This window comes from Chamaea fasciata, unplaced genomic scaffold, assembly GCF_029207755.1.
Source record: "Chamaea fasciata isolate MVZ Bird 193981 ecotype frontalis unplaced genomic scaffold, bChaFas1.0.hap1 SCAF_17, whole genome shotgun sequence".
NCBI classification, from domain to species: Eukaryota; Metazoa; Chordata; class Aves; order Passeriformes; family Sylviidae; genus Chamaea; species Chamaea fasciata.
The window spans coordinates 6,710,476-6,731,218 of NW_027094102.1; the positions used below are offsets into that span (position 1 = coordinate 6,710,476).

General features: G+C 49.9%; 1 protein-coding gene across 2 annotated transcripts; it reads right to left on the reverse strand.

Annotated features, from left to right (window-relative positions):
• Positions 1 to 878: 878 nt before the first annotated feature.
• Positions 879 to 18,210, reverse strand: TCEA2 (transcription elongation factor A2). 2 transcript variants are annotated; one of them, XM_066198616.1, is made up of 10 exons: positions 18,038 to 18,210; positions 15,537 to 15,599; positions 14,849 to 14,954; positions 13,662 to 13,752; positions 8,443 to 8,576; positions 6,945 to 7,001; positions 6,072 to 6,226; positions 5,588 to 5,734; positions 3,695 to 3,766; positions 879 to 3,120 (listed from the first exon to the last, which is right to left on the reverse strand). In XM_066198616.1, the coding sequence occupies exons 1-10, from the start codon at positions 18,104 to 18,106 to the stop codon at positions 3,112 to 3,114; spliced, it is 903 nt and encodes a 300-aa protein (XP_066054713.1). In that variant the 5' UTR covers positions 18,107 to 18,210; the 3' UTR covers positions 879 to 3,111. The 2 variants fall into 2 exon arrangements, with proteins under 2 accessions (XP_066054713.1, XP_066054712.1); XM_066198615.1 differs by lacking the exon at positions 879 to 3,120 and having other exon boundaries at positions 3,650 to 3,766.
• Positions 18,211 to 20,743: the final 2,533 nt, after the last annotated feature.

Below are 20,743 nucleotides of genomic sequence, written 5' to 3' on the forward strand. Positions count from 1 at the left end.
GGTTGACGAGCATCTCTGTACATAAAAAAAACTTGTCAGGTTTACCTCGCTCCAGCTGTTTGAGGTGGCCCAAAGGGCTCGGGGGTGGTGCTAGAGGCTGTTTGTGTTCCCAGTGGATCCAGATGGAGCAGAGGGCAGAGCTCTGAGGTGCCAGAAGGGACCGTGGGGGGATGTGCTCGAGGGGTGGGCAGGGGGTGTCTTACCGCTGCCTCCCCTGCCACTCCCCATGAGACATCAGCACTGCTTCAGCCCCAGGACACCACACACTGTCACCCCAAACCCATCTTCCATCCTTGGTTCATGGACCTCAGAGAGGGAGAAGACCCCTGTGCAGGTGTTGTTTGCCCTCCTGCAGAACCCACAGGCACCAGGACGCCTGCATGAGAGCTCCCAGCTGGCCCAGCCCTGCCCTGCCAGTGGGGATAAGCCCAGGGCTCAGTCCTGGTCCCTCACTGAGCAGGGGCCTGGGCTCCGCATGGGATGGGAAGTGTCGTAAGGAGGATACAGAATTCCCATGTTTTTGCACAGCACAAGGAATGATTTACAGAAGGCTCAGTACCCAGGATTAAAACATGTCTGTCCCTGCCCTTCACACTGAAACAAAGCCAACACAGGGGTTTTGCTGCCAGTCTTTGCTTTTTCTGATCCACCACAGCAGTTTCTTATTTATCCACCCCTTCCCCTCCTCTCTTCAGCCCTTCCAAAAGAAAAAAAAAGTGCTTTTTATTGAACATATTTTTTAAACAAAACAATTCTTTCAGCTTTTTGTTTTGTTTTGTTTTTGTTTCCTTCCTTCCTCATGGCATGACTGTGTGGAAATTCATGTCAGTAAATTTAGTTTTCTTTGCCAAGCTGGAAATACAGTTCAAGAAAATGTATTTTTGAGAGAGACCAGTAATGGTTTATTAGGAATGCTGGTATTGTTATTACTGGCAGGTTTTCCCCCAGTCTGCACCCTTACAGCATCCCCACCCTGCACAGGGGAAGTTTTAGTTCTGGATTTATTCTGTGAGTAAGGGAAATACTCTCAAATGTGGCCCCAGCCTGAGGGTTGGAGGTTCAACATCCCTGAAGCTGTCCAAGAGCAGGGCAGGGGGTCAGAGCCCCTCCACACACCACAGAGGATTCAGCACAGGGAAGACCCCACTGCCACAAGATAATCTAGTTTTTCCTCTTGCTCCCAATCCCTTTTAAACACCTTACAGGCAAATCTTTACTTCTGAAACACCTCTTTATCCAGTGTACTTCCCCTCCCTGGCTCTCCTTGGTGTTATCCCAGAAAATGGCACTGTAAAATGACATGGTGCTTTTCCCAAATTCCTGCTTGGGACTCTTGGTACCTAATTCAGGATTGTCAGAAGGCTGTACACAAGCTCAGCTCCACTCCTCACGGGAACACAAGAAGAAAGGCAAGAGGCACTGGTAAAGAGCTGGCTCCCTTTCCCAGCGCACGAGCCAGTGCTGTGGTCAGCGTGGGTTTCAGATCCTGAAGCTTTTTTTTTCAGCATCACTGCGAGGACACTGCTCCCTCCCAAGCCTGGCTTGAATAATCCCATTCACCACAAGGCTCGTGAGGCTTAAAGGAGTTGTCAGCGTCTTTGAATATTTTCCTTCTTGGGAGACTTGGCTGCACCCTGTAAAGTGAAAGCCCTGAGCGAAGGATGCTGGTGGGATCCCTGCCTCCGGAGCAGCACAGCCCTCAAAGGGGCTGGGAGCACGTTTTCCGCTGCTTTCATGTGGCTGCTTACTCCTTTCCAAACATCTCCGAGGTCTCTGCTCAATGTCTGCTGTCTGGCATGCTGGGAAGCCAGTGGAAATACTTGTTTTTCACTCTGGAAGAGGGAAGCGATGCCATGAGAGATGTGACTGCAAATGCTCCTGCCCTGCCCGTCAGCATGAGCTGGAGGACACAGCACTGCTCCTGGGCAGCCTCAGACCCACAGAGCTTGCTGGGGTCCCCCAAATGCTGCATCACCCCAGTCAAAGGCTATGAAAAGGAAAGAAGAGGCATTTTAAGTCTGGCTGAAAGCTGTTCTGAGCTCAGATGGAATTTCCCCACCAGGTTTTAGTTAGCTCCCAGAAGGAGCCTGATTCTGCAGGTCTCCTTCACAGGGTCACATCTGCACATCTAGGGCTGGCTTTGCTACAGGATCCTTTCCTTATCCGACCCCTTCCAAGAACCAGCTCTGAGCTTGCTTCAAACCTCCTCCACTTCTACAGCTAACAGCTCCCACCCATCCCTCTAGCCCTTACCTTGTCCAGATCCAAACCTCTGAAAATTTTCCTGTATTTGCAGCATTTTCCCTTCTCCTGAGCCTCTCCAGCAAGCCCCTCTGAAACTCCAGGCTGGTTTTCAGCTGTCAAGCTACAAGCAGAACACAAACAGGAAAGTGCCTGGGACTCCCTCTGAACAGTTTGGGTTGGGATTTTCTATGGCTGGTGGCACCCTGCTTTCAGTCTGTTACAATCTGGGCAGTACATTCTCATCTTTGCAGCAGCCAATGATACTGTCATTTAAAGGCTCAAGATGCCAAGGAATCAGTGCAAAATCCAGTGAATGCTGCCAAGATGGAAAGCAACATCTGATCTCTGCCCCAAAAGCTGTGTCCCATCACCAGTACTGCCCACTCAGCTGCCCCAGGCCTTGGCCCACTGGTTGAGATTCCATGAGGTGACAGAAACAAGCCTTCACACACCAAGGGTGTGCCTGCAAGTCATATGTCACTTTCTGCTGCTCCAGGCATTATTCAGTCCTCAGCCACCTGGACATGGACTGCCTGTCAAGTTCCCATGCTGGAAAAACAGAGTGCTGCACACACAGTTGGAATAAAAGTCAGAAACTGACAAAAATGTTTAATATTAGTCTTGAAGAGAAAGTGACCGTATTCGCTTAGATGAGAAAGTAATGACTGGGTGTGTTTAGTGAGCTCTCCTGCCAACCTGTCAGCCCAGGGCTGTGGCTCTCTGCGAGGCCCAGGCCTCCCCGCTGCTGCTCTCAGCGTGTGACAATGCAAACTCACTGGGACACAAAACACAACTGCCGTGGGAGCCGGCGTGTGGAGGCTGCGCTCGGGTCTGCGTTTGGCTGCCGCTCTCAGGCCATGGCACATGTCAGCAGAACTGCAAGAGAAGGGAGTTTAAACCCCAATTAGAAACCTCACTGCCAAGGGGAGCTGCAGAAGAAGGTAAGGATCCAGGTGTGGGTGTTTCAGAAGCTGGCAAGAGCTTAGGGGTTCTCAGAAGCAGGGCCCAAAGGGAGCTCCCATGTGAGTCTCTTGCTGAGGCTCTTTGGCACTTTGTAGTGGCATCATTTCTGCTTGCCACTGACCAGGAGATTTCTGCTCACCCCTGAGCTCTGTGCTCAGCGTGAAAGAGCAGTTTTGAAATCCTGAACATCATCACCACTGTCCCTCAGAGGGCAGAGGCAGCATGGAAAGCACTGTAAAGCAGGTTGTGGAAGAAGGGATATTTGAGGAGAGAGAAGGGAATGTGGGAATGTGGAAGTGAGACTTGACCACAGCTGGTCTGCAGGGATGAACCCAGAAGCTCCTGCCTCTGTGCTGGGGGGGAAGGTCACTCTCTAGAGCCAGTGAGGGTTTGGCAAGCACCTCTGAGCAGCAGCCAAGTGCCTGCAGCATGGCGGGTGCAGCCACCCCCACACCCCTCAGTGCCAGTAATAGCCCTGGTGCGCTACCTTCCAGCGATTCCCACACTCATTGCACACGACGAAGGTGGTCATGGGCTCGTCGGAGCTGCGGGTCTGCACCTGGGGGGGACAGAAGGGAGGTGAGAGCTGAGCATCACACATGGCCCTGTCCCCCGGCCTCCAGGGATTCGTGCTGGGCTCACAAAATCAATGGGATGGCAAAAGGAGCTTTCCAGTACAGCAGGTCTGGTGGTTGTGTTACACACAGTCCACACATCATGACCCTCTTCAGCCTGACATTACCTCAGTGACAAGTTTTGGGACAGTGTATTTCCCTCCTCAGCCAATCTGCTGCCCATTTCTTGCAGGTGACTCTGGAGGTGGACATTCTCACAGCAAATCCCTCCCCAAACTGTCCCCCAAGAAGGGATGTGGCCAGCACTGCCATGACAAACCCCTCAGTCCCACACAAAAGAGCATAAAAAAGCACTCAAGCCATTCCCACTTACAGAGCAGTCCTACATCCTGGCCTCATAGGAACACACTCTGGGTTACCAGGTTCTGCACAGTTCCAGTCTGGTTTGTGTTTGAGCCATTAAGGAACTCTGATATTTAACCCAGATGTGATTGCTGCCTCTGACTGGCTCTTGCCAGAAACACATACTTTACTAGAAACCAGATTTTCGTGGCATTTGAATACCACAAGGCAGATCTAGACTGAAAATACTGGTACTCCCCACACTAGTCAGGCAGAGCTGTGCTGAGGGGTGATTATGGTGATCTACGTGTGTAATTAGCCAATGTGCAAGAGTCACGGTATTTGTGTTATGTAAATTAACCATTTTTGCAAGAATGCTGGATAGCTAAATTCTGTAATCCTCCCCTTTTACTGTCTGCTTCCAACATGCTCATAAATGCCAGTTCATCTACTTGAGACTTTACATCTCATCACCCACTAGTGATTTCACTAGAAAACAAATCAAAATACAGAAAACCTCCGGATATTTCTATTCAGAAGACACTGCTGTCTCCTGCTTAAATTCCAGGCAGTCAAACTCCAGTCCTCCACAGGTGGAGACAGTGCCATGTGCTGGGACAGCCCAGGAATGCTTACTGGGAGCACTGGAAGAGTGAGGCCTCTTGCCTGAGCCAGCCTGTGGGATGCAAGGCTGCTGCTGTGCCAAAGGAAACTCCCTGGTCAGATTCCTGGATCTCCTTCTCTTTCCCATGTGTTTGTATGTCAAGTCCAAGCAGATGCAGGAGTCTCAGCCGGCACTTGCACACGCAGTTTGTGCGCAGTCACTCAGCAGCAATCTGGTGGCTGCTGGTGCATTTTTGGGTATCTGCACATTCTAAACCACTGACTCACAGCAAAGGCACATTTATCTGCAGATGCCTGGCACGAACATGGGAGCTAAAAAGCACTGGTAATGCACAAGGCTTCCAGCAGCTGGTCACGGGGAAGAAAAATCCTGTCTGCTCACATTACAGTTTCATTTATTCCTTTTGTTTCACCCATTTCATGTTATTTGATTTTAAGTAAGTTGGGACTTACCCAGCTGCAGGTTATCTATATTCTTAATTTGTACTTTTAATACCATCAACATATCTGACTCAGTTTCTGCAGCCTCTCCTCTACACTAACCACTCCTTTATTGTCTGAATCCCAGCATTCCCAGCACCTGCTTTCAGTGTAGAGCACTGCTGAACTTTTGAAAGCTTCCTCAGTGCTGCACAACTCCTGCTCTAGTACAAGTGAGCCAAAAAGCTACACAAGCTCACAGAAACACTTGCAAAAGTAAATTTTGGCCTCAAGTATTTTCTATCCACCAGTAGCAAAATTTGGGCTGTGCTGCAGGGCCTGTCATGGAGCAGTGCAAGCTCGTGACCATGACAGATCATGTCCTGTGCAGAGGCCAGGACAGGAGCAGGAAAACCAACCTGGGTGTAGGTGCAGTTCTTCTTCTTGCACTTCCCACAGGTGAAGAGGTCAGTCTGCGTCCCTCCTGTCTTGGCCATCTGATGCTCCCGGATTGCTTCTTTTGTCATGGCTTTCCTGATCTCTTTCAGCTCATTACTGGCCATTTCCTTTTCAAAAAAAAAAAAAAGGCAATAAAACCACATCTGCCCAGTTTTACCACCACACCCACTACAGTGGAAACAGCCAACAGGAGGACAAGGCAGCCGGACAGATGGGCATTAAGACAGAAAGCCTGTTGCAATTCTGGTTTCTGGTTCATACCCAGGGCCCTGGGATGATGTGAAGGCCCAACAAACCACTGTCCACATTGCAAACTCCATTGCAAGCTCACTCCATGCACTCTGGCAGCAGCTACTGAGAAAACTGCAACCCTGGCAGCAGCCCAGCTAAGCCTCAGGACACATGCCCTGTGAGAAGCAAACCCTGCTTCTCAGGCTCCCTCACCTCCGAGGTCATCACAGCGATCTGCTCGGGGGTGATGGCCCCACACAGCACGTTCTTTTTCAGCTCAGGATTTTTGGAGTCCTTCAGGTTGGAGATGCGGCTCCTCACACGGTTTTTGTATTTCATGTCGGTGTTCTTGACATCCTGGTAGATGCGTAAGGGCAGTCAAGGAGCCTGCAACCAACCCAGAGGCATCAAGCACTTCCCAGCCACCCGTGAAGAGCAGGGAGTGTCACCCACTGCCAGGATGGAGGTGCTGGGACCCAACAGCAGCATCTGCTCTGCGAGGTCAGTGCTGGATTTGAGAGCAGCTTTATACAATCCCAAAGTCCAGGGGTTTCCAGCTTTGGCTTTTTCACTGTGCTGGAAATATTCAGCTATGCTCAGGTTCTACAACCTCCCCTTTCTCTCAGCAAGGCAGCCACAAACCCCTCCACTAAGAGAGCTCAGCTGCACGTCCAACCCCACAGTTCCCAAACCAAGCATACTCCTCACATCAGGCACATCTCACATCAACATGGAACTCGATCCTCATTACTCCATCCTTTCCATTGCTTTTGCCTAGATCAGCACACTCGACTCAACAGGGAGCACGGAGAAGTTGCATATATTTGAAAGTAGAATCAAAAGCAGGAAACAGCACTCTGATGGGAAGGACAAACTAGGGATTACAGTCTCTGAGCTCCCAACTCCACACTGGTAGCTCCTTAGTGACCCAGGACTCAGCCAAGCAGGAGCTGGAACCAAACCCAGAACCCTGACCAGCTGCAGCAGAACATTCATGCACAGACAGTCCCGTTTTTCCTTTGAGCACACGGATTTCACTGCTGGAGGCATGCAGGCCCTTGAGGCAGCACCGTACAGCAAGGATATACTCTTCAATCTGGGCTGCTATGTGCTCGCAGTCGGCACCGATGGCGATGTAGTCATCTGTAAGACAGCAGAAACATGAGCTCAGTGCCTTCCAACCAAGCCAGGGCTCCCTGGGCTCAGTGTTTCTGAGCTACAAATCTAGACAGTTTGCCGGTTTGATTCACATGCTCTTCCCATCAAATGGCATCTTGGCCTTTGCTCTTGCTACTCTCTGAGCCTTTGGAAAAGGGCGGTGATGGAAACAGATTAATCTAGCCAGTCTGTGCCCAGTGCCTCTCTAGGATGTGGACTGCATGAGACAAAGCTAACAACAGCCTTGGTCCAAGAACTTAAGTTTTCCAATATATTTTTCGTATCATTGAAATCGAACTTATTTAGGCATGAATTGAGTTTCATCAGATATTCACCTCAGTGAGAAGTAACTCTACTCAGGACCAGCCATCTGGGAGGGCCTGGAGATGTGCAGCATCAGGATCAAGCCTTCCTTTCTCATCTCACCTCAGGACTGTCTGCTCTTCCCCTCTTCTCCCACAAACCAGTTAAACAGCATCATACAGAGTGCATAACTGCCATGGACTTGGACAGCCAGTATGATAAAAAGGGAAGCAGGGAAGGTAGGGCACAACTGAGCTTAGGGAAAGGCTCAAGGGACTTCTCTCCAAGATTTCATATGGAAAGGGATTTTCTAAGAGCTATGCAAAACATTTAATGCAGCATACAAACACATGCACAGGAAGTCTAGAAACAAAGACCTTATGAACTTCTCCATCTGTCACCTACATTCCTTGGCTCCAAATTAATAAGACCCTGCAGTGTTAGACCCCAATTTTTTAAAGGGATCTGCAATGTGGACACAACCAGATGCTCAAACTTCCAGACATGCTGAGCACCTGCAGTTGCCTCTCACTTGAGATGGCACAGTATGAATGCAAGAGGGATCTGTTCCACCCCAGATCCAGAGGACCACAATATTTAAGGAGCTCCTGTCTGCAAGGGCATCAGAGTCTGACAGCAGACTCTGACTGGCATAAGCACCATTCTTACAAAGTCCATGTAGTGAGTTACAGCTTCACTTTGTGCCCCAAGGGTGACAGGGAAGACAGCTTCACTTTACAGCAATCAGAAAAGATCTAGAAAGTGAAGCAAATCCCTGCACACCTGAAAGATTAAACTTCTGCACAGACCACTCCACGTTGCAGAGCAGAAGACCCCAAGTAACCCTGTGTGACAAACCCCTTGTTCTTAACAGCCATTGCTTGGCACATTGTCCTGCCTCCAGCTCAAGCCAGGTCCCTGTGTAAGTGTCTGAAAATGCTGCAACAGCAGCTAGTTCATCAAAGGGGTGACCAGTGGTTAGACTGAGCTGCTGGCTATAATCCTTTGACAAGGCTGCTCCAGAACAGTGTGTCTAAGCTGAGCTGGCACTGACAGTCTCTGTCAGAATGGTCCAGGAGCTGTGAAGCACTTAAGGCAATGTGGGGCTTCCCCCAGCACTTACCATCAGCCTGCAGAGCTGCTGTTAGCATCTCCCTGCATTTGTTGCGCACAGCATCACAGGTGATGGGGGCCGGAGGGAAGGTGGTGATTTTGGGGGTGGTTGGAGTCTTTGGAGGCTCCTGCCTTTTGTTGGAGCTAAAAGAAAAACTTCACCTGTCAGAATGTCTCAGTTTGGGCCACTGAGAGCAGAGAAGGGAGCAGCAGGTATGTGGCCAAGCATCCTGTTAATCATAATACAGAACAAGTCAGAACACAGTGCAAAGTTATTGTCCCAAAGCAGCACAGAGCACAACACAGCAGCCAACGCCCTCAGCCCAGACACAAGCTCTCCTGTGGACACTGCTGGCTACCAGCAGCGGTTTAATCCATGAACAACCCTACCAACCATCTTGTGTTATTCAACACATATCAGCTGCTGCACCACTGGGCACCATGGGAAAACATTTCTGTTGGACACCATCAGTAACCCAAACACACTCAGGATATCTGAGACCATCAGCACTCTCTCAGTTTGGCAGTGCAGTGCAGATTCATGGTACTTCTTTCCTCTTTAACTTTGCAGGACACCAGGCCCATAACTGCTCTCAGCAGAAAGCAAGCAGAAAGCTCCAGAAGAAGGAGCTGTGCTGAGGAAAACAAAGAAAAAGAAAGAAAATGGCTCCTTCAGCTTTGATTTAAAAACCACCAACAAAGTGTAGCACATAAAAGGTTCTTCCTTTTTCCTGTAATCTGAGCAAGACACTGATTACTCATCTCAGAGAAGAGCACCCCTGCACAGCCACACACAGCTCATACAGGTGCCAGGCTAGCATAGGACTAAGAAACACTGCTTCACTCTCAAAAATAACTCCATTTCCACCTGGAGCAATCATGGGCACAGGCAAGGGAATGCAAACACCTGCCTGCTGTGGCTGACTCAGTCGGGTCACCTGCCAGGGGAGCTGGATGGAGACCTGCCTGCACAATCAGCACATGCTGTGGGCAGGCTGAGTCACTGCTGCAGGGTCTGCATGCAGAGAAGGAACCTCAGTGAGCAGCTCAGCTGGCTGTGCACCCAGAAAGCCTAACATCTGCACATGGCATTAGTCAGCCCTGCAAATACTGCTGGTAAAAGATCTGGGTTAGTACGATTCACAGATGATTTTCTAGAGCTTTGTTCTCCCCACTAAATCTAGGCAGCAGAACAGCAATTTTTTTTTTTTTCAGCAGAGATTGCTCTGGCTTTGGTGATTTGTCTGTAAAATTCTCTGTATTTATGGCCAATGCCTGGTACCATTATTGCACAAAGAGACAGAAAGGGAAAAAAAAGAAACCTCAATATTTCACGCATGCCATGCTGGCAATATCTTCTTGAAGATCCAAGTGGCTTGACAATATTTGTGAAGCTGGGTCACTACTGCCAGTTCTTTACCATCAAAAATAAATTTGTTATGAGCAAGCACTTCCACTACACTGTCCTGGAAGAGATTAGTCAGCCCACTAAAAAAAAAAAAAAAAAAAAAAAAAAAAAACACTAAGCTGGGAACCTTCCGAATCTGCTGCCACACAAACTGAGCCAGATGACTTTAGGGACTTATCCTGGGAGCTCCTGTGACTAAGGTAATATCCAGTCTGGTTCAAATCCCACAGATCACCATTGGAGCTCCTGGATTTTCGCAGTTCAGAGCCTTGCCAAGCCCTTTTCAGAAGCATCCACCAGTGAACCTTCAGCAAATTGTTCAGGTCAAACCAAAGCAGAACTTTGATTTCTTCCTCATAGGAAGGAGACAATGCACTCTGAGAGGGAGATTGTGAGCTCACACTGTGAGCTCACTGTGTTTCTCTCTGACCAGTAGCTAAAATAAAACCTCTTTTTACCAGCTGGTCTTACTGGTCGGCACTGCAGGAGCTTATTAAAGAACAGATTTGTGTCCAAACAGCTCAAAATATTCAATAGGATTTACACTGCACATGTTACAAAAAGGAGAAACATCTTAGCCTGTAAATAATCCATTAGATGATGATTTTCTCCCATCTGGAATGTAGAAACTGCCATCAGGTACTTTTGTGCTTAAGAAGCTACACACAAATCACAGGCAGCACTCATGGGGGTGTATATACCAGAGCATACACTAAGGAATAACCCATAATTCAGGAATAACCCATCTAAAAAAATCACAGCTTCTCATGTTACATAAAATAGTTTGGAAAAATTAGACTTCCCCAAAGGACAAAGGCAAAACATACTTACAGTAAAAGGAAGGGCTGAAGGAATATGGGTGGTTTGTGGCAAGGAAAACTTAAAGGAGACAAGTCCTGAAACTCCTTACACAGGAAGATTGCAGGAAAAAATCCACAGAGGGTGTAGAAATGGGTTTAGTAAGATAGTTTTTGATTGAGAGTAAGTTTTCAACTGTAAAGGTGAGTTGTGAATTGGAAATACTGCCAAGGGCAGCTGTGGAAATGCCTTGCCCTGAGGTTTTCTTGGGTTGTCAAATAGCTTGAAAAAAGCCTGTCCGGGACAGCTTGGGAAGCGGTTGTGCTGTGCTGAGAAGGGGCTGCAGGAGGCTTTTCCCTGAGAGCTCTTCCAGATTTAAATTTTGTATCATTTTGCAAGAAACAAACAAAGGTTTCCCAAAGCAAAACCCGGTGTATGAACTCAGTGACCTCAGTGTGAACTCAGAACAGTGACCTTCACTACAACTAGTCCTCAAACACAGGACTTCAAACCTCCATTTGCAGAGGTAATACTTGATTTTCAGGAAAGTTCTATCTGCAAATGCTATCGACTTGAATATTTAGATGTGTATTTCTTGGGGGTGGAAAAAAGCTCAACAAGATGCATGGTAGTCCCACTTCTGTTGGCGGAGGAGGAAAGATACATTTGCCTCCACACACCCATCATCCATGCACTGAGATGAGAGTTGTTCCCTCAAGAATTAGATGAAACAGACTTCTCAGCCATTCCAAAGACAGAAAATTATTTATTAAGGTTTAGAGGTTAGTTTATAAATAGAATAGTTGGGAAATAGAGCTCAAACACACCTAGAAGACTTATTTCAGGAAATCCTTGTGGTTCACACTGTTCCTGTTAAACAGGAGAAAGAGCTTGTAAATCTACACCGGCAGCAAAAGTTTATACATAAAACAAGGCTATGCTGGAACAAAATGGTGACAAAGCAGCAGCCAGGGACTGCAAGCAGAACTCAGGGCTGCGCTGGAAGAAAATCCCACAGAAGAGCTAAATTCAGGCCACAGATACAAAACCTCCTAATAAAGGCAGTTTAGAGAATCCTGGAAAAGAAAAACCTCATGCTGCCAGAGACAGAAACATTAGACACAGCCCATTAAAATGTACTACACCATGGATCTGAAACTCTACAGCACAACAGAATATGCTTTGGATTAGAGTAATGCAGCATCGAAATTCACAGGTGCCAGCTCCACACTGGCTGGCTCAGAGCCTTCAGGTCTTGCAGTGATAGCTCCAGTCACTACACAGAGATTTCTACATCTGTGCTCCAGAAAGCAAGATGAGTTTCAGGCTAAGAGTTAGTCAAGTATTTTTCCCTGACAAAAATGGAAGGCATAGCCAAAATCTAACAGACTAAGAGGCTGAGATATCTGAATACAAACTGATCTCTTTGGTGTCTTGACAGCAGCCTCATCTGAACCAGCTATCACACACACTGAGCAACCAGTCTGACTCCACTGCAGTCTTTGCTTCAAAGAACAGAGACTCTCCTCTGCCAACAAATTATTATTTTTTTAAGGCAGATTAGTAGTTTATTTTGCAGGACTGGAGGAAAAACATTCCCGTCTCTGGAAGAGAGCCTGGCTCAACAGACTGACACCAGGAGCTGGCCCCTGCTCCTGGTCTAGGCTACACTAATCCACTGGCTTCTGTTCATCCTTCACAGCCAAGGGGATGCTTTGCTAGGCAGAAGATGGAGGCTGAATACACATTAAAAACATCAAAGATTAAAAAACCCCATAAAACTGCAGTATCTACAGCACAGTAAGGCACAAGGGAACCTCAGAAGCACAAGTCAGACAGCTCCACTGCACAGACCCCATGATAAGTGACAAAGCAAGGAGGCAGCAAGGAGGGGTTTGTGCCTAGAGCCAAGATCTCGTTCTGAGTGAAATCCCACACAGACACACAGATCTGGACAGCCCTGGCTCCCATTCTGCACTGCATCACTGAACTCCATCCTGGCTGTGAAGTCTCCCAAGTCCTACCATTGCAATACTTAGCAAATCCTTTTTTCCATTCTATGGAAGCAAGATAACCAAAGATACCAATCATTTAAAGCCATGGAGCTCAGCATCAGCAGCCTTCTCTCCATCAGCAGCTCTGTATCGAGCTGCAAAGGCTCATCCTGAAGTGCCAAGCCTTGAGAGAGCTGAGCAAAAACAAAGAAGTGACAAGAAAGTGACCAACAAAGGCTGCAAACATGGAAAATCCTGCAAGCCAGCAGTACTACAGCCTGAATACTCTAAATCTTCTGTCAAATTTGGGAAATTGGCTAAATCACTTAAGAGCCAAATCTAGGAAGCACACACCCTCTTGGGATCTGAGGCTGGGAGAAATTTCTAGAACAAAGCTTTAAATCCCATTTTCCCCCTCCCCTCTGATCACTGCCTGCACTCCACAACTGCAGTCACAGGCAGTGGAAACAGGATGCAGCATTCAAGGCATGGCAAGGGGCAAGCATGCAGCTGACCTGCCAGCTGGAAGACATCAGCCACAGGGAAAAGGGGACTTCTGCTAGGATTTGTCAAGGACAAAGAAATGGAAGTTTTACTTTAGTAATGTATCAATCAATCCCATCCATCACTTGAAACTGAAAAGGCCAAAAATAATCTTAATTCTAAGTAGTTAGAAGTTAGAAATAAACAAAAATGCATAAAAATGCAACATAAAAAAGAATAGGGGAATGTTTTACTACTAGCAAAAACAACACATTACCAAGAGTAAAAAACATTAAATAAAATATGAATAAAATTTAAAAACTCACTAAAGCCACTGCTTTTTCAGACGTGTATTTCTGCATTACAGTTGGTTAATAACACCACATATATCAACCTTGAAGAAGAAACACTTCCAGCGTCTCTGACCAGAAATTTGACTACACAAAATTCCTGACTCAGACACTTAAAAATAAAAATTAAAGTAAGGTGCCATAAGAAAATTTAAGTTGTCTAAGAGTGTCATCTTTTGTAAAAGGGAAGTATTACCTTTGGTCTCTTGAGTTACCACTCTCCCTGGAGGAAGATGTTGGCAAAGACAGGCTTTTCTTTTTCTCCTCATTTTTTTCCTCAGAAGCATCTGTGTTCAAAATAGAAATCAGTTCTGAACTGGTCTTTATGCTACAGCCCTGCCTATACTCCTCAATGTTTTCACACTACCCACTGTTGGCCTAAAGCAAGTTATTATCCTCCCAAAAAAGAATCAGGAGAAAATGCCTTTATGGCCTTCCTGCTTCCCAACCGACCTTTTCCTTGCCTCCAAGTAGAAACTAATTCAAGCAAAAGCTTTCTTCACCAAACTAGAGAGCAATCAGCCTGCCTGGGAGATAAGCTTCCCCAGGAGACATGCCTCTTCACAGAAGTTCCTTTCAGAGGCTGCTGAGCAGGGATTAGATCAAGTTCCCTCAAGCACAACTAAAAGCAGAATTTCCAGCCAACACCAGCTGAAGGGCCAGGACAGGCTGGTCCTTGTGGGAGTACAGCTTCTTCTGACTCCCAAGTGCTGCTGAAAGCCGACAGCACAACCCTGGTGAGGACTTTCATGACACTGTAGAGAAAGTTTGACCCAGAGGTAAATTGTCTGAGTCTAGCCAAAACACACCCAGTCTAATGAGGAGGTAACAATCCAGGGGCAGGACGGGAAAAGAGCCCTTTTAACTCTCACCCAGCCGAGCAAGAAATGGAAGCCCGTAACCAGGAAAGCCTCCCCAGCTGGAAACCGTCCGTGTGAGTTTATCTACGAGATGGTGAACTGAGATCCTTCTCCAACTCACCACCCAAAATGCATTCCAGCACTTCCCTTCCTGAGCTGTTGCACGAGGCTGACAGCACACATGGTGTTAATGCCACGCAGAGCACAAGTGGGAGAAGAGAGTTCAGAGCACAGATATTGTTTCTACAAATAACCTTGCTAATTATTATGTGAGGAGGTATAAGTTAATAGTCCTGAAGCTTTCAATGCTCTTCCAATGATGAGCTGGCTAAACAGGAGCTAAATCTAGGGGGATGCATGATAGGACACAAAACTTGAAAGACAGAGAGGGTGGAATTGTAAAGGCTGATTTGCTAGAATGTTTATTCAGATCAAGAGATAAGCTCTCCCAAAAAACTCAACCTCCCACTGAAGGCAGATTGTTCACAAGCTGAATCTGACAGGAACATGCTGATTTCCTTACCTAGAAGTTTCTTCCAAGATTTGATGAGGGATTTGGCAAGTGATATCACTTCTTCATCTGTGCTCTGCTTTCTCAGTGCATTCACTGACATCCCAATGCGGGTGGACTGCAAGGGAACACCCCCATGAACCACTCCAGAACAGATCCATTATTAGTTATTAACTGAAATCTCAAATAACCACAACAAAGTCAAAGCCATGACCAAGACAGGAGTATCCAAAGGCTTGCAGAATGATTCTATGACCCTTACAACTTTGGAAGAGCGAGGTGACACTCTCCAGCTTGCACAGCTGAACAGAAGACACATCCAGCATCCCACAAATCCCTTCCCTACACACTTGTGACATTCAGGCTTAGAGTGAAAAACTCCAAGATGCATCACAACTTCCAAATTGTAATTCTGCTCACTCCTCCCCTAAGTCCTAAATATCAACATTACAAAGAACTTCTCCCAAGACTGCCCTCTGTGTTTGCTACTTTAAACTCAGTCTTTCCTCTTTTTGCAGCCCAGAGCTCTTTAATTGCCAACCCAAAACCCAACTTCTGCACTATTTTCTTGGATTTAATGTTCATTTTGATTCTTTGCATGAGGCAGGAAGTGTGAGGAAATCTATTAAGTTTATTTAGACAACATTTTGAACTCATCCAAATGCAAACTTCAGTTTTTTACCATAACTGTGCAACTCACCTGCAGTAAATCCAAAGTCATAGGCATAGTTTTCAGTTCTTTCAGTAAATCCATTGCACCTTCCTGGAGAGGAAAAGAGAAAGAGAATGAGAGCCTCAGCTTTTATTAAAGAAATTCAACAGCTTGGGAATAGACACAGAAAGTTGAATTCAAAGGGAAAAACACCAACAAGCATTCCCTGAAACAACAGCAAGCTCACTGCTGGGGTTGCTGTTCCAGGCAGAGAGTAGATCCTGCAACCTGAAGGCACATGAATAATTGGAATGGGCAAAACAGAAGACCACTGGAGTGCTACAGGTCCTTGCTTGTGTATGGTGCAATTGCAGCATTAGTTTATTATTCTTACCTGGCACGCTGAACATTTTTAACGCCTGAAAAACACACTCTGAATTACAAATGTCAGTGACTCCATGTAGCTGTCTCCTAGTTTTCATATTCCAGAGCCCCCACTCTGCTCAGGACAAAAGCTGAGACCAGGAGCAAAGCCAGCAAGCTGTGATGCTGAAGAGCTGGTCACTTGAAACTTGTTCTCTGAAGTCTCCTTACATCATCTCTACATCCCAGAACCCAGGACCAGGAAAAATCTGACTAGGAATCTGTAGATACCTAAACTGGCAGTCACTCAGAGAAATGGAAATCACTTGTCTCCCTCTAGCACATCCCAGCCTGGCGTGGGCCTGTCTCCATTCAGCTGGCTCTTTCCTCCCAACCCCCTTCCCTCAAACAAGGCTTCCAGTGTTCACATTTAGCAGCTCATTTACAACACCGACCACTCCAAACCCAGTTACAGCACAAGGCCTGCACAGCCACCATTGTAGGGAGGCAAAGCTGCCTGCACTGCCAGCCCTGTCCTCACATCCCGTCCTCCCTATGCAGAAGAGCTGCTTCCAACTCATCCCAGGAAGCAATCCAGCTGCAATCCACCCTACAGAACAGATGCCAAAATCAAAGCAGAGTCAAAGCTTCCAGTGTGCACACAAGCAACTCACACTAGCATAAACCATGCACATCTACTGTACCCAGAAGGACTGACTTCCCCCTCGGGCAGTTTGACACTTTCCCGTTCCTCCAGCCCTGAACACCCAAAGTGACCCGGTGACTCCTGAATCCAAATGGAGCCACGCAGCAAAATGCCAGTAAATGAGAATCCCCAGAAAAACTAGAGCAACAAACAGGTACTCCAGAAAACCGTCCAGCAGGAAGAGTTCTAAGATTAACCAACACACAACATGCTGCAGTTCAGCACTATCTCAAGTGCCAGCCAAGAGGAAATGTTGCATACCGCTCCCGTAAGAAGCTGCCTCTTTCCCAATGAAGCTGGAAGCAAATTCTGCAAAGTTGCTCCTTTCCTATTTCAACACTGATGTTGAAAACCCGCCACCACTGAGAACGGACATCACAGGCTGTGCTTTATCCCAAACACACTTCCCTGTGTTGTTCCAACAGCGACACAAGTGACAGTGGTCGCCCTACCCACAGCTGGCAGGGTCAGTCCAACATCCAAAAGTTCATTTGATAATAGCACCCAGCATCCCACCACACGAATATCACACTCCTCTAATCCCTTCCTCTCCTCATCCATCATCTCCCACTCCTCACAGCCCTACCCAGCCCCAAAACCCTTCTCCCCCACCCCAAACACAGATGTACAGCCTACCACCGTCACTAACCCTCGTCAGCTTTCTGCCTTAGCACTTGCATGACAGTGTGTTCCTACAAGCACTGATATATCCCATTAAGCTGGAAAATACCGGCTCCTTTCCCCGCAGGCTGTCACACGGGTCACAGCACACCCTGTGAGACTCCCCGAGTGCAGACAGCAGCTTGGCCAGCCCCCCGCACTCCAGGGGCCACGGGAGTGAGCAGTAGTGCCGGTGTGGGATGGAGATGCAGGAAGCAAATCCATCAGCACCGGGGTTTTCCCCGAGGGCAAACTAGAGCCCCAGGCCAGTGCTGGTGGGGACTCCCCTTCCAAAGGCCTCCCAATGGGACAGGGGAGAAGGGCTGAGGATGCTCTCCAGGAGGAGAACGCCGGGCAGGCAGCACAGGGTGAGCCCCGGAGTGCTGAGATGAGGTCTGGCGATGCCTGAGACTGGGGTGGGGGGGGCTCAGTATGGGGACTGGAGGCTCCCACAGCACCCAAGGGGGCACATAGGGCTGCCCGCCCAATAACTGGCAGTGGGTGGATCCCATACCTCCGCAAAGAATGGCGAAGGGAGAGGGCGAGGGCGAGGGAACCCCACTTTAATGGGGGAGCCTCTGCTCCAGCAGATGTAATGACCCGGGCGGCACTGAAAGAGAGCCCCCCGAAATGAGGTCTGGGGAGGGGGACGCCCCTCGCAATGGGCACCGAGGGAGAGGTGGGGGTCCACCAGCGCGGCAGCGAGGAGGGGATCCTGCGGAAAGGGAGAGGAGGGGGCGCGCCCGCCAGACAAGAGCCCGGGGCAGGGGGCGGCCCCCCACCCCAACCGGGCTGCGGGGGCCCTGTCGCCGCCACTCACCGCGTTCTTCTTGGCCACCATCTTGTCCAGGCGCCTGGCAATGCGCACGATCTCGTCCTCCCCGCCCATCGCGCCGCTCCCCGGGGTCGGTGCCGGGGCCGGACGGGGGTCCGGGCGGGGGGAGCTGCGGTCGATGCCCGGTGCCCACCTCAGCCCCCGGTGCCGCAGTCAGGGCGGGCGCTCGCGGGGCACGACGGGAGTTGTAGTCCTCGGGACGCCAGCTCCACCCGCTGCCTGCCGGAGAGCGGCCCGCGGGCGGGACTTCATCTCCCAGCGTGCCCCGCGCCCGTGCCGCCCGGTGCCGCCGGCCGCCGGGGGCGCTGTGGGGGCTGCGGTTCGCCCCGGGGAGGGGGCTCGGGGCGGAGCCGGGGCTGAGGGACCCCCGGGGCTGAGGGACCCCCGGGGCTGAGGGACCCCCGGTCCCCGCCCGCGGGGCTGTGCCACGACACGGCAAGAGGAGCCGTGTCCCAAAATGCTGCAGCGGGTCCGGAGGAGGCCACAGAGATAATGAGCACCTCTGCAGTGGAGACAGGCTGAGAGCTGCGGGGTCCAGCCTGGAGAAAGAAGGTTCCGAGGAGACCTTTAAAGCCCTTTCCCGTGCCTACAGGGGCTCGTAGAGAGATGGAGGGAGGCTTTGGACAGGGGATTGAAGTGACAGAGCAAGGGGGAACGGCTTTACGCGGACTGAGGGTAGGGTTAGATGGCGTATTGGAAGGAAATTCTTCCCTGTGCGGGTGGTGACAGCACTGACGCAGGGTGCCCAGAGAAGCTGTGGCTGCCCCTCGGTCCCTGGAAGTGTTCATGGCTAGGCTGGATGGCTCTTGGAGCAGCCTGGGATAGGGTAAGGTGTCCCTGCCCATGGCAGAGGGTTGGAACAAGATGAGCTTTACAGGCCCCTTCCACCCCAAGCCGTTCTGTGACTGTGACTGTTGTCCGTGGCTGTGCTGAGCCCTCGGAGCAGTGCTGAGCCCGCTCCCTGGATAAACCAAGGCTGTGCCCCTCACACCGCCTTGGGGACTGGACAGCAGTTCCCAGTGGCGAGAGGACGGGTGTTTTGGGGGGGCCAGGCTGGACCCCCTGTAGATGGCACTCGCACACTGTGCGAGGGCAGCGCATCCCCCGGGAGCTGCTGCTGAGCGCTGTCGCTCCCTCCAGCTGGTTCCTGGCAGAGGGAGAACTTCCATGCACAGCCCTCGCCAAGCTCCGATGTTTCAGAGAGGGCTCTGACTGTGCTGGTGAAGAGCGGCCGTGTCCTGCCGCGATGGAGCTGCAGATCATGTGGAAGCACAGGGATATTGCTACGTGTGGCACAGTCAGGTATCGGGAACCAGAATTCCCAGCACTCATCACCAACTGCACTCTGTCCTGGGCCAGCTGAGTCACTGAGGGCACGGAGAATTGGTAGGGTTCAAGGGCTTGGAGATCATCCAACCCCCTTCAAAGTCAGGGTCACCTAAAGCAGGTGACAGGAACTTGTCCAGATGGGTTTTGAATACCTCCAGAAAGAGAAGTATTGAATGGATCAGTGCTAAAGCTCTGATAGGTGGCTGACCCCCAAATCTGCCCACTAGCAAGCTGGCAGCTTGCTGTCCTTTATAGCAATACCATGGAGATCTATAGCAATACAACAGAGCTCTGGGATCCCCTTGAGCAAGAGGTGCTCCCTGGATGTGTGAGACACGTGTCAGTTCATCCCTAAATCAGCAAAGGTGGCCCCAGACTAAATGTGAGCCCCGGACCCTCTCCCTGGCTGGATGACTTGAAACTTCTTGGCTTGGCCGCATGTTTGCGAACACGAGTTCCTTCCACCCCACAGTCTGGAGCCTGTGCAGTACCTGGAAATCCTCCAACCCTTGGCAGGGTCTGGCTGTGGAGTCAGGGGGTGCCATTTTGGAGAAGCCCACCTCTGTTAGGGAGGAGGAAACAAGTCCCGACAAGGAGACCTTCTGTAGGTCCTTGGAAATGGGCAGCTGCCTGTCCCGTGTGTGGGGTCAGGTCATGCCGGTCCTTGGCGTCAGAGACACGCTCGAGCGGCACTGCTGCCACTGTGAGTGTGGTTTGTGTCGCTGCAACGCAGAGATGGTTCCTGACCACAAGTATGGCCGGGGACATGTCTCGGATTCCAGAGCACACAGTCACTGATGCTGAGCGCCATCACCCCGTCGCTCCCTGCCTCGAGCGGGAGCCATCACCCTGCCAGTGCTGGCCTCCTGCAGGGGCAACCAGCCTCATCCAGGGCCCACCACTGCTTGGCAGTGGGTCCCTAAGGGGCAGAATGGCACGAAATCTTCATGCCTGCAGCCCTATGTGCCTGCCAGGCATGTCCCCTGCCCCTGTGTGCCCGTGGGCACGGGCCAGCTCTGCAGCCCAACCCTGCTGGCCTGCAGCTCCACTCTTCCCAAGGGTTAACAGGACGCAGCAGCCCAGGCATTCGCAGAGCGGGGAGGGTTTCTGGCTGACCTTGGCTGGGAAGCAGCGGTGGCGTCGCTCAGCCCAGCCCCCCAAGCGTGGAGCCGGTGGCCGGAGCGCTCCCCAAGCCTGGGTGGGGGTAGATCCAGAGGAAACTCCACCTCCACGGGAGCCAACCTGCTATTGCAGGAATTCCCAGAGAAATTCCCGCTTGGGGTGATCTGTCAACGGATCCATGAACTTTCCTTTACCTCTTGTGAAAGCAGCTACTTAAATGTGCTAAAAACAGAGCAGGGG

Coding starts and splice junctions, on each gene's coding strand:
- TCEA2 (XM_066198615.1), bottom strand. CDS start 18,106: ATGGGCGGGGAGGACGAGATCGTGCGCATTGCCAGGCGCCTGGACAAG. Junction 14,955..15,536: donor TGACTTTGGATTTACTGCAG/GTGAGTTGCACA, acceptor GTTCCCTTGCAG/TCCACCCGCATTGGGATGTC. Junction 3,767..5,587: donor AGAACTGCACCTACACCCAG/GTTGGTTTTCCT, acceptor TGTCCCCCCCAG/GTGCAGACCCGCAGCTCCGA.